Source organism: Chiloscyllium punctatum, chromosome 10, assembly GCF_047496795.1.
Source record: "Chiloscyllium punctatum isolate Juve2018m chromosome 10, sChiPun1.3, whole genome shotgun sequence".
NCBI lineage: Eukaryota > Metazoa > Chordata > Chondrichthyes > Orectolobiformes > Hemiscylliidae > Chiloscyllium > Chiloscyllium punctatum.
The window spans coordinates 41,507,285-41,519,344 of NC_092748.1; the positions used below are offsets into that span (position 1 = coordinate 41,507,285).

The 12,060-nt window shown below is 40.0% G+C and overlaps 1 protein-coding gene across 4 annotated transcripts in view; it reads right to left on the reverse strand.

Moving 5' to 3' along the window:
* myo1b (myosin IB) overlaps positions 1-12,060 on the reverse strand; it is a 267,530-nt gene that overhangs the window by 154,303 nt on the left and 101,167 nt on the right. For all 4 annotated transcript variants that reach the window (XM_072578972.1, XM_072578970.1, XM_072578969.1 and 1 more), the window contains exon 4: positions 7,102-7,196. In XM_072578972.1, the coding sequence (XP_072435073.1) occupies positions 7,102-7,196 (95 nt within the window). The remainder of the gene's footprint in view (positions 1-7,101; positions 7,197-12,060) is intronic.

Genomic DNA, 12,060 nt, shown 5'->3' on the forward strand with positions numbered 1-12,060 from the left:
TCCCAAAATTCAAATGTTCAAAATTGTAACTTTGAGCCATTGTTTGAAGGATAAATTCACTTTTAACAGCATGGAAAATTTCAAAGGATTTAAAAACATTAGAGGCTGCTTAGCCCAAGGAATAGTAAGAATGTAATTTTCTTTTATGTGTTCAGAGGATATGGCCTAGCCAGGCTTTACTTCCCATCCGTAATTGCTCTGAAGGTGGTGGTGAGTTGTCATTTTGAACTAGATTCCCTGGGGATTGCTGTAACCTGTTAGGGAGGGATTAAGAAGATTTCACTGCAATGCCAGTGAACGAATGGTGATAACATTCCAAATTATGGTGGCGTGTGGCTTAGGGGGAATTTGCAGGTGGTGGCCATCTCATGTATCGGCTGCCCTTATCTTTCTAAATGGTAGAGATGGCAAGTTTGGAAGGCACTGTCTAAAGGAGCCTAGTTAAATTGTTGCAATGCTCCTTGTAGATGGTACATGCTACTGCCTATGTGCGTTTGTGATGAACTGAATATTGGAAGTGCTGATGGGGTGCCAAACTAGCTGCCTGGTCATGGATATTGTCAAGCTTTGAGTGATGTTGAAGCTGCACCTGTCCAAACAAATCGAGAGTGTTCCAGCCTCGTAGATGGTAATCAGGCTTTGGAACGAAAGGAGATGAGTTACTCTATCAATTTATAAATTGATTTTATAAATCAATTCATGCGACATGGGGATTCATTAACTGAGCCAGACTGTATTGTCAACCTTGAAGAGGAGAAGATCATTGATGAAGCAGCTAAAGATGGTCAGCCTTTGAGGAAATCCTCCAGTCATATCCTATGGCGGAGGTAATTAACCAGCGACAACTACAATTATCTTGCTTTGTTCGAGGTATGACTCTAATCAGTTAAGACTTCCATCCCACCAGTCCCCATTCTAATTCTAATTGACTTGGGCTCCTTAAGGACACAAATTGGTAAATGCTGCCTTGGTGACAAGAGCTGAGTGGGTCTTGTGAAACTCAAACTGAGTACCAGTGAGCGGGTTATTATTGACTAAGTGTTGTTCATTAGTAGTGTCAACCAAAACTTCCTTCACTTTGCCAATGAAAATGGACTGATAGAGAAGTAATTGGTCAGGTAGCATTTTTTGTGGACAGGACACATCTGGGCAATTTTTCCCATCACCGGACAGATGTCAGTGCTGAAGCTGTACAAACAGCAAAGAACATGGCTAGTTCTGGAGCACAAATCTTCAGTATCAATACTGCATGTTGTCAGGGCCCATATCCTTTATACCTATGTCAATGACTTGGCTCAAGTGGAAAATCCATCTCCAGCCTACCACTTCAAAAGAAGTAGCAGATAAAGAATTTATAGTTGGCCTTTCAGTGTTACTAGCAAGAAGCAAGCATAAATATTGAATTCTGGATTAGTGGTGCTAGAAGAGCACAGCAGTTCAGGCAGCATCCAAGGAGCTTCAAAATCGACGTTTCGGGCAAAAGCCCTTCATCAGGAATAAAAAAGAACACATGTTAATCTCAACTAACCATTTAATTCACTCACTCACAAATAGATTTTGGCTGCCCCAAAAATATCAATTCTGATTAACCAATGAAGAGCCAGAGTTTGAAATTTAACGACAACTTTGTTTAAAGCTCCTTTCAAAGCTGCTTACAATTTAGCATTTTCATTCTCAGTGCATTGTTACCTATCATTTTAAACCCTTACACAAATCCAAGAAATTGTGAATGATACTAGACCGTAATCTAAGGTTACGATACTTTGGTTGTAGAAATTAGCATCCAGGAAACATACTTGCAACTCCATTTCTTAAAATCTTCCTATTTTTCTCAATTTCCACACATGAACTTTACAGTCAATCATCTCTTGTCAAACTACACATAACATCCAGCTGCCTTCCAACAATTAGGACAGTTGTATTTTTTAAATACAAATTTTTTTTAACATTTGTGGCAGTGTTGTAGCTTTGTTTTTTGTCCAATTAATTTGCCCAAGCTTTAACCATGTAGCCATTACTTTAAAAATTACATTGTCTGTCTCCAAATGGTGAACAAATGGGAATTGAGTTCTCATTAATGCTTTAAGTACTATACTCCATCCTACAATTTGTTACAAAAAGGCAGCCCAATTTCACTTGGGAGCCAGAAATTTTTTTACAAATTATTTCCCATCAACCTATTACTTGCTGCATCAACTCTATTCTGATCAGAAAATCTATTGCACAACTTATTCAAGGGAGATCAATTAACCTGGCGATTAAGTTATTTCAGATTAGAGTTGGATAGGACCTACTCGGTTTATGGCAGATAGCATGTAAAATATGGTACCCAGGCCACCCCACCCCAAAATTCACCTACAAACTACGGAGGGGGATAGGCCACTGAAATTGGCAACCTGCCCACCATATGCAGAGAAGTAATTAAGGATCAAATGATCTTGTTAAAAGTTCAGTTGACCCTAATATTACCCTGGTCATTCCACAGGACAGTTGGGTTGCCTTTTTTTTCCCAAAAACAAGGCTTTACAACAGCAGGAAAGAAGGTGGTCATTATCTTCAAAGGGTACATCTGGGGGATTTCGACCAATCCCAACAAGATTGTCGGCCGCCATCATTCTTTCCACCCCATAAGAACTTAACCCCTACCTTTCCACCACTATTCACTCCCTCGCCTTAAGGTGGCAAACCCTCCATACCCAATGCCCCTTTCCTACCTACATCTGGATCTATGTGCTCTTTATCCTGGGATAAAGGGGTGGAAGACCACTAAGTCAATTTGTTTTCATACTGTTAAGGCTGCAACATGGCAAACTGAAGCAGCCTATTTGGCCACCAACCTTTGCCCTGGTAAATTCTCGTTCAGTGATTTGGTGAGTCATACAAGACCACGAATGATCCAGTTTGTAGCTATTGTCTTTGTTGTGTTATCCATGTTCAGACATGTTAACAGTAGAGTAGAATTATATCAAACACCAGTGCTCTCAGAATGGGTGAAATCAGCCAGCTTCCCATTCTCAAACATTTATGGGGCCCGAAAGATTTGATTACCATGATAGAACGGGGTCAGATCAGATTCAGGTTTGCTGACCGCCTAAAAGCATGTGACATGTGAACAATGGTTATTAGGATAAAATACCAAAGGGTACCCATCTACAAGCTGAAGTTATATAGCACCTCTAATATGTCCCAAATCATATTACATAGCTCTAATTTTTAAGACAACTTCCCATGATAGCAGATGATGGGTTTGGAAATATGCCATTTGGCCTCTGCCACATGTAGGCCAGGTAGTGCTTTAGTGGCCAGCTTGATGAGGTTTTAAGTGGTTTGTGTGGACTCAATATTGCAAAAAGAAATTGACATGAGATCACAAAGGGCAACATTAGGACTAGAGACCAAAAATATAGTAATAAGGATATATTTTAAAGAGCATCTTAAAGTTAGAGAGAGTGAGATTATCATGATGCAGTTTACAGAGTGCATATTTCAGAGTTCAGTATATAAATTACATGTGCTTTAAGAATTCAAATTCCCCAATTTCTTTTTTATAAAGAGAGAGTTGCTATTCTAATTTGTTCATGTTTACTTTCAACTCTGGCTAGTCATTACACTAGAATACTTTCCAGTCTCAATAGCAAAATTGTCTCATCACCTTTCAACTCTACATGCATGACGATGGGACAATTCAAACCATCCTGACACACCCAGCAGTACAAAGTTACAGATTGCCATTCTACATTTTCTTTGTTGTTTCTCATAGTACCTGGCTCTCTTACAGCTCTGGAGATCCATACCATTTCAACTGTTCACTTCTAACACCATGTTTCATATATAGGCTTGAATAGTGCCTCTTTCTAAACCTGAAAATTGAAAAATCTATCCCCAATGCATTATTTCTCCTTGGAACACTGAATTAAACCTTTCAAATGCATTCATTCTAATATCTATAATTTAGAGGAGCACTGTTTTATGATTTGTGTCGTAAAATAAATGGAATTCAGAATATGATTTCCAAAACTCTGGTAAAATAAATGAAATCCAATTAAAATTGCAATTCAACTGGCTTAATCACCATAAATCAGTACCCCAGTCCTGCCATTAAAAAAGGATAACTTTTCAAATACTTACAAAACCTAAATAATGAAATATTTTATGCAGAGCATAGAACATGAATGAATAAATCACAGAAAAATGCTTCACAGATGTTTTAATTAGTTATTTTCTATACACTTATTAATCACTGACATAGCATAACTTTAAGCTAACTCTCATTGACAGGAAATGTTACCAAACAAAATCTGGCACTGAGTATCATGAGGAGATATCAAAGCAGATGACCAAAATATTGGTCAAAGAGGTAGACTTTAAGGTGCATTTTAAAAGGAGGGAGAGTGGCATAATGGCTTTAGAAGAGAATCTTATGGCTTAGGGCCTATGCAATAAAATGTCATGTATTCAAAAAGAATGGGTACCCAATAAATACAGTCTGCCGATTTCTCAGCAACAAACCCAAACAAGCAGACAAAACATGTCCAAAAACTCTGGTCACTCTCCCCTACATCAAAGACATCTCAGAAATGACTGCCAGACTACTCAGACCCCTTGGGATCATGGTAGCCCACAAACCCACCAACACACTAAAACAGCAGCTAATGAACTTGAAAGACCCTATACAGACAACAAGCAAAGCTAATGTCATTTACAAAATACCATGCAAGGACTGTAACAAACACTACATTGGACAAACAGGCAGAAAACTAACCACCAGGATACATGAACACCAACTAGCCACAAACCAACATGACCCTCTCTCACCAGTATTCTTACACACAGATAAAGAAGGACACCACTTCGACCGGGACAACACATCCATCTTAGGACAAGCCAAACAGAGACATGCACAAGAATTCCTAGAAGCATGGCATTCCAACCGGAACCCTATCAATAAACACATCAAGTTAGACCCCATATACCACTCCCTGAGATAAAAGAACAGGAAATGATAAGACCGCAGGAAACGACCTCACAGCAGGAAATTAAATCACCAACCCAAAGAAACCCAAACATATAAATAGAAAGCAGAAAACACTGCTTCGCCTGAGACCCACTGAAGATCTTACCTAGTAGGGTGGCTGAACGTCCAGAAATGAACCTCCCAGCTCAGCAAGCAAACCTACATCCAGAACCCAACCTGAGCTACAATTGTTCTCAAAAATCGCTATGCAATAAAAACACAACTTCTAATGATGAGTGACTACAATTGGGGATGCTCAAGAAGCCAGTATGAGAGCAACGGAGATATCTCATGAAGATACCACTTGCCAAGAGGAAGTGCAGATTAGAGAGCTTATTTTGGAAATTTTGTGTCATGCATGTGGACCATGTGGCATGCCCAATACAGCTGACTGATCTTAATCAGTGACTCGATACTGAAAATGCTGGCCTGACAGAGGACACAGATAAAGAAGCACCTATCCTGTCAGTGAGTTTGCATCCTACTACAGGAAGGCACTAACTAGAGAATAGGTATCTCCCTATGGGATGGTTTGGGAAGAGGAAATTAAAAAGAAAATCAACCACAAAACACCGCCAAGCACTCAACAGAACAATCTCAATTTATGCTTTTCCAATCCAGTCTTGGTTACAGGCTGGGTGTGAGTCAAGTGAAGGTGATTTATGGCCCAAAAATTATTTACTCATGGAGAGCTTATGAGATTGCATGCCTAGAACTGCCCAAAACTTTGCAATCACGTGGGCCACCAAAAACAATATTGTAACAATGCTGTGGAAGTATTAGATTACGGTTCAATTTTTGCCTCAGCAGTTGCTCAACAGAAGGACTTCATTCTCAGCAGGGTTGCAGCTCCTTACAATATTCATGCCATCTAAAGGAAAAAACTCCAAATTCTTCAGAACAAAGTGAGAAAAGTGGTAAAATAGCTCCGTTTTAATCACTGGTACATGTTACATGATTAATCCTAACCACTGCTTATCACGCTCTGAGCTAGCTTGACTTTTGGTCATCATAAAGTAAATCTGCTGCCATTTTTTGTGTTAGGATCTACAGTCTCCTGATATGGCACGTTAGAGGCAAACCATTCGGCTAGTCTAATAAGAAGAGGATCTTGCCTTAAACAGAATGGAGACTATTGTATGATAGTAATCAGATACACGTTAGAATGTACGATGGGTATTGTTACTAAGACGGAGGAGATCTAGACCTTCTCTAACCAAAGGCCCTTATGACACATGACTTGATACAACATTATGCACTCCTCAGCATTAACCCTTTCAGAACAAAACAGCTTGTACCACAGTACCCATTACAGCCATTGCACAGAATTGTATGGGATACAGCACAGACAGGCCTTTTATCAGCAATTCAGAAAATTTACTTGACTGATTCCTATCAGGGAGTAAATGAGAAATACAGGTGCTGGAGATCAGAGTCAAAAAGTGTGATGCTGGAAAAGCACAGCCAGTCAGGCAGCATCTGAGGAGGAGAGTTGATGTTTTGAGCATGGGCAATTTTTATTTTTTGTTCATTTGGTGATTTTTAAAAATTAGATATTTGATAAACCCAAAGTGCTGTGTTCTTCCCCAGTATGTGGCTTGCTTCTGGGCATGGCAAGGGTACAGAAGGGACATGAAGAATGTAGTGTTTGTACTAACCTATAGATTCACAATAAAGTACTTGTAAATCTCAAAGTCTTTTGTTGCCTAATCGAATATATGGATCTCAATCTGTTAACCAATCTAATCTCTGTGTTGCCTCAACTGCTTCACCTAGTAGCAGATTCTATATTTTAACCACAGAGGCATTTCGCTTGTATCCTTATTAGATTTATTAATGACATTGTCATATTTATTGCTTCAATTTTGGTCTCCTGTAGAAATGAAAACATCTTATCTTCATCCTGTCAAAACCTATTCATAGTTTTAAAGACCTCAATTGGGTTTTATCACAGCATATGCAACTGGACCATGTCATCAATCAGAACCAATTAATGAGCTGCTGTACTGTAGTCTTAATAAAAGAACCATTGTTTTAAAAAACCCTACTAAAACTTTGTGATGCTTAGAGATAAATTGTACTGATACCTGTTTTGCCAGCTCCACTTTCTCCAGTGATAAGTATGCATTGGTCTTTGTCCTGGTCTCTTAGAGATCTGTAGGCTTCATCTGCTAAAGCGTAGCTGTGGAAACATATACACAGGTTATAAAAGTTGAAATACTGAAATATTTCTTTAAAACTGTTTTGACAGGTGTGAAGGATGGTTGACAGGTCCTGTTCAACTACAACCAACAAAAACTATCTAGAGCCTTTGACTCAGTTTAAAAGCCTAAAGGTGTTTAGATAGAAGTTTCAGTTTAGTTTTGCTCTCCAAGATGGCAGAGGAGTAGTAGAGCAGCATTGCGGGCCCCTGCTCCACCCACTACTACTTTATTTTTCTTCCTTCACAGTTTTTTATTGTCTTGCTTTAATTTACTTACCGTGTGTGGAGAGATCGAGCCAGCACAGAGGGACAGTGAGAACATGTGGGGGAGAACGAGCGATCAAGCCCAGAATTAAGGAAATTGAATCCTTGTGTGGAGTGAGACCCAGCATGGCTAAGCACTTAAGAAGGACTACAATGTTGAACTTTTAACTTTATTTCCTTATTTTTCTACTTTCTACCTAAGATTTTGTACCAAGGTATCTTTGTACCTAAGATGGCCGCAGGAATGGTGTACACTTTTCACTGTACTCCTGTATCCCTGTACTTGAGTACACATGACAATAAAATCTCATTCTAATTCTACAAGCACTGTCAAATGTTGCTTCCTCCTGAGGACCCAGACATCACAGATGCCCATTTCCAGCCAATTCAGTGCTGCAGGAGCCCAGCATGTGCAACCATCAACAGCGAGAAATGTCATGATCCATTTCTATCTCTTCCATGGATGTCAAGCATTCAGTCAACTCGATTTATTCCATGAGATATCAAGAAACAGCTGAAGTCACTGGATACTGCTGAGGCTATGGGCCCAAACAACATTCCTGCATTAATCTTTGAGACCCGTTTGTCCAAACTAAGTGTGCCCCCTAACCAAGCTGTTTGTTCTGCTCTCTACCTCTCAATGTAAAACAGTCCAGGTAAATTCCTATTCATAAAAAGCGGGACAAATCGAACACTGTTTATTATCAATCATTAACTAAATGATGAAATGCTATCAACAGAAATGAACATTCATGAAACTTGTCACAATCTGGGACAAAGCAGCCCAATTGATCATCACCCCCATCTACCACTTTCCACATTTGCTCCGTTCACCACTGACAGTGGCTACAATGTGTGCCATCTCTGAGATTCACTGCATAACTCATCAAGACTCCTTCGACAGCACCTTCAAAACCCACAGTTCAGCTCTCTCGACGGACAAGGGCAGGAGATGCTTGTGAGCATCACCATTTGCAAGACTTCTTTCAAACCTCACACCATTTGGATTTGGAAATATATTGCAAAATGTGTTGGTGACCAGCATAACCCACATTGCAGGATTTTTACTATAGCCTTGGTCCAAAGACGGGGAAAACAAAACAGTAAACTCAGGAGGGAAGGTGACTACCCTGGACATCAAAGCAGTATTTAACAGAGTGTAATGTTAAGCCCTTGCAAGACTGATGTCATTGGGAATAGGGGGAAAGCCATCCACCAAATGGGATTATACCTAACACAAAAAGATGGTTGTGGTTGTTGGAGGTCAATTATCTCAGCCCCAGGAATCTCTGCAGGAGTGCTTCAGGATAGTATCTAGGCCCAATCATCTTGCTGCTTATCAACAACCTGTCTTCCAACATAAAGTAAGAAGTGGGAACATTTGCTGATGATTGCACAATATTCAACATCACATTCACAAATCTACAGATACAGAAATAATTCACTGCCAAATGCAGCATGATCTGGACAACATCCAGGCTTGTGCTGATGGGAAGTAATCCTCATGTCTTGAAATTAGTATGCTATTCAGCACATGATCTTTACAGCTTTCTGTGTCTCTCCTCTTTGGGGCAGGGAGCCATTCTGAACATACAGTCTGAGGAAACTAACACTGAGATTTTTAAAGTCACAGATAAACAGCAATTTCTACAACTCAGTGCTAAGATACCACCAGTCATAACCGGTTGATTATTGGAAAAATGGAACTCTTATGTTCAAAGGAGTTAAATTGTCATCTTGTTGAAGATTTTGAGATTGACGTGCTTACTGGAATAAACAGGAAAAGACTTCTACACAAAGATACCAATATCCATCTTGGTTTAAGGTGACATGGCAACAGATGCTCTACATTTTGTAGTTTCCGTAATCCTCAAGTACCAACTAAAATTAACCTTAACAAGCATTTATCATTCTAAAAATATGCAACAATTTTAAAATGAATCAAACTCACCTAAAAACACAAACAGTTACAAGCCAATCAGATATTTATCTAAAAATTGAAGGACATCCCACCCCCAGTAGCCTGATGTATGTCACTTTTTTGTTATGATGAAAAGCATGGCTTATCCTTAATGTCATTTGTCACTTACTTTCTCTCATCAGTAGTGTTGAAATGTTAACCTTAAACAGAAGGCGAAACCACCTCAGCATTCAAGTCAAATTTTCCATGTCGCTGGAAAACCGTAGACAATCAATGCATCTTCCCAGAGAATGGGACTTAATTAATGCACATTCCCTGTTTCACTCACTGCTGTGGAAAAATTCAAGCAAGGAATGAAAGACCAGGACAGATGTTATTTGAATGGAATGAACTGATTTCACTTACAGTCGACAGTCTTATCAGAATTCTACTGCTAAGAAGTGTTTACAAGTCTATCTTTCTTATTATGGATGAACTGGAGAAGCAGATTGAAACAAATGAAAAAGCGGGAGATTTTAAACAGGAGTAAAGGCAAGAAGATAAAAAATTACTCTGCCTTCAAACTAGAGTGTCAGGCAGAGCGAAAAGCAGCAAAGTGTGATATTTTAATATCCATCTCAACGACTCTCGACATCATCTTAAATCTAATCCTCATAATACATGCCAGTACATGGGCAATTTGAGTTATGATATGCTCATTATGAAATCTTGCATGAAGAGCATTCTGCCAACTCCTGACTGTTTTGCAAGCAATAAACAGGAAAGGCCAGAGAAATATACGTAGACATTGATATTTAATTTCTCAAGACTTCTGAGAAATCCATCTGAAGAGGGAGAAAAACAGGCGTGCAAAACAGCTTGGAGGCCTATCCCAGCATTCTGGTGATGGCATTCAATCTAGTTACTGAATAATTCTTTTTAACAATCTGTAATAAGTAACTTGCCAGATGTAACTGTTCATCTGCAATCAGCCTTTGGGTAACTTAGGTCTCTTGCTATCTCGAGAAATGATAGGGCAGGCCTCCCTGGTATCCAGCATCACTAATGCACTTGCAAGGGGGAACAGGTCAGATCCCTCCTGGAGATGGTTAAAATAGGCATGGATATTCCATGTTGTCTGTCTCTTGACTGCAGGGAGTGGGAGGAGGAAGCAAATATCAATGAGTTACAGAGTCATACAGCATGGAAACAAACCCTTCAGCCCAACTTGACCATCAAAACAGATGTCTGAAACTGAACTTGCCCCATTTGCCTGCATTTGACCCAAATCCCTCTAAACCTTTCCTATCCATATACCTGTTGAAATGTCTTTTAAATGTTGAAATTGTATTTGCCTCATTCCAAACATGCATCACCCTCTGTATGAAACAGTTGTCTCTCAAGTCCCTCAAATCTTTCCCCTCTCAGATTAAGCCTGTGCCCTCTAGTTTTGGGCACCCTTACCATTGGGAAAACACCTTGGGTAATCACTTTATCTGTGCCCCTTGCAATTGTATAAACCCCCTCAGACCCCTACAGTCCCAGTCTATCCAACCTCTCAGTCAGAGAGATGTACAGCACAGAAACAGAACCTTCGGTCCAACTGTCCATGCCGACTAGATATCGCTACCCAATCTAGTCCCACTTGCCAGCATCTGGCCCATATTCCTCCGAACGCTTCCTGTTCATATACTCATTCAGATGCCTTTTAAATGTTGCAATTGTACCAACCTCTTTCTCTGGCAGCTCATTCCATATACACACCGCCCTCTGCGTGAAAACGTTGCCCCTTAGGTCTCTTTTATATCATTCCCCTCTCACCATAAACTTATGCCTACTAGTTATGGACTCCCCAACCACAGGGAAAAGACTTTGTCTATTTATCCTATCCATGCCCCTCATGATTTTATAAGCCTCTAAGGTCACCCCTCAGCCTCCGACGCTCCAAGGAAAACAGCCCCAGCCTATTCAACCTCAACCTATCGCTCAAATCCTCCAACCCTGGCAACATCCTTGTAAACCTTTTCTGAACCCTTTCAAGTTTCACAACATCTTTCTGACAGGAAGGAGACCAGAACTGCACACAATATTCCAATATGGCCTAATCAACGTCCTGTACAGCCGCAACACAACCTCCCAACTTCTGTACTCAATACTCTGACCAATGAAGGAAAGCATACCAAAACGCCAGCTTCACTATCCTATCTACGTGAGACTCCACTTTCAAGGAGCTATGAATCTGCACTCCAAGGTCTCTTTGTTCAGCAACACCCCCCAGGACTTTACCATTACAAGTGTATAAGTTCTCCTCAGATTTGCTTTCCCAAAATGCAGCACCTCACATTTATCTAAATTAAATTCCATCTGCCACTCCTGAGCCCATTAGCCCATCTGATCAAGATCCCATTATAATCTGACGTAACATGCTTTGCTGTCCTCTACACCTCCAATTTTGGTGTCATCTGCAAACTTACTAACTGTACCTCTTATGCTCACATCCAAATCATTTATATAAATGATGAAAAGTAATGGACACAGGACAGAGTCTTATGGCACTCCACTGGTCACAGGCCTCCAGTCTGAAAAACAACCCTCCACCACCACCCTCTGTCTTCTACCTTTGAGCCAGTTCTGTATCCAAATGGCTAGTTCTCCCTGTATTCCATGAGATCTAAACTT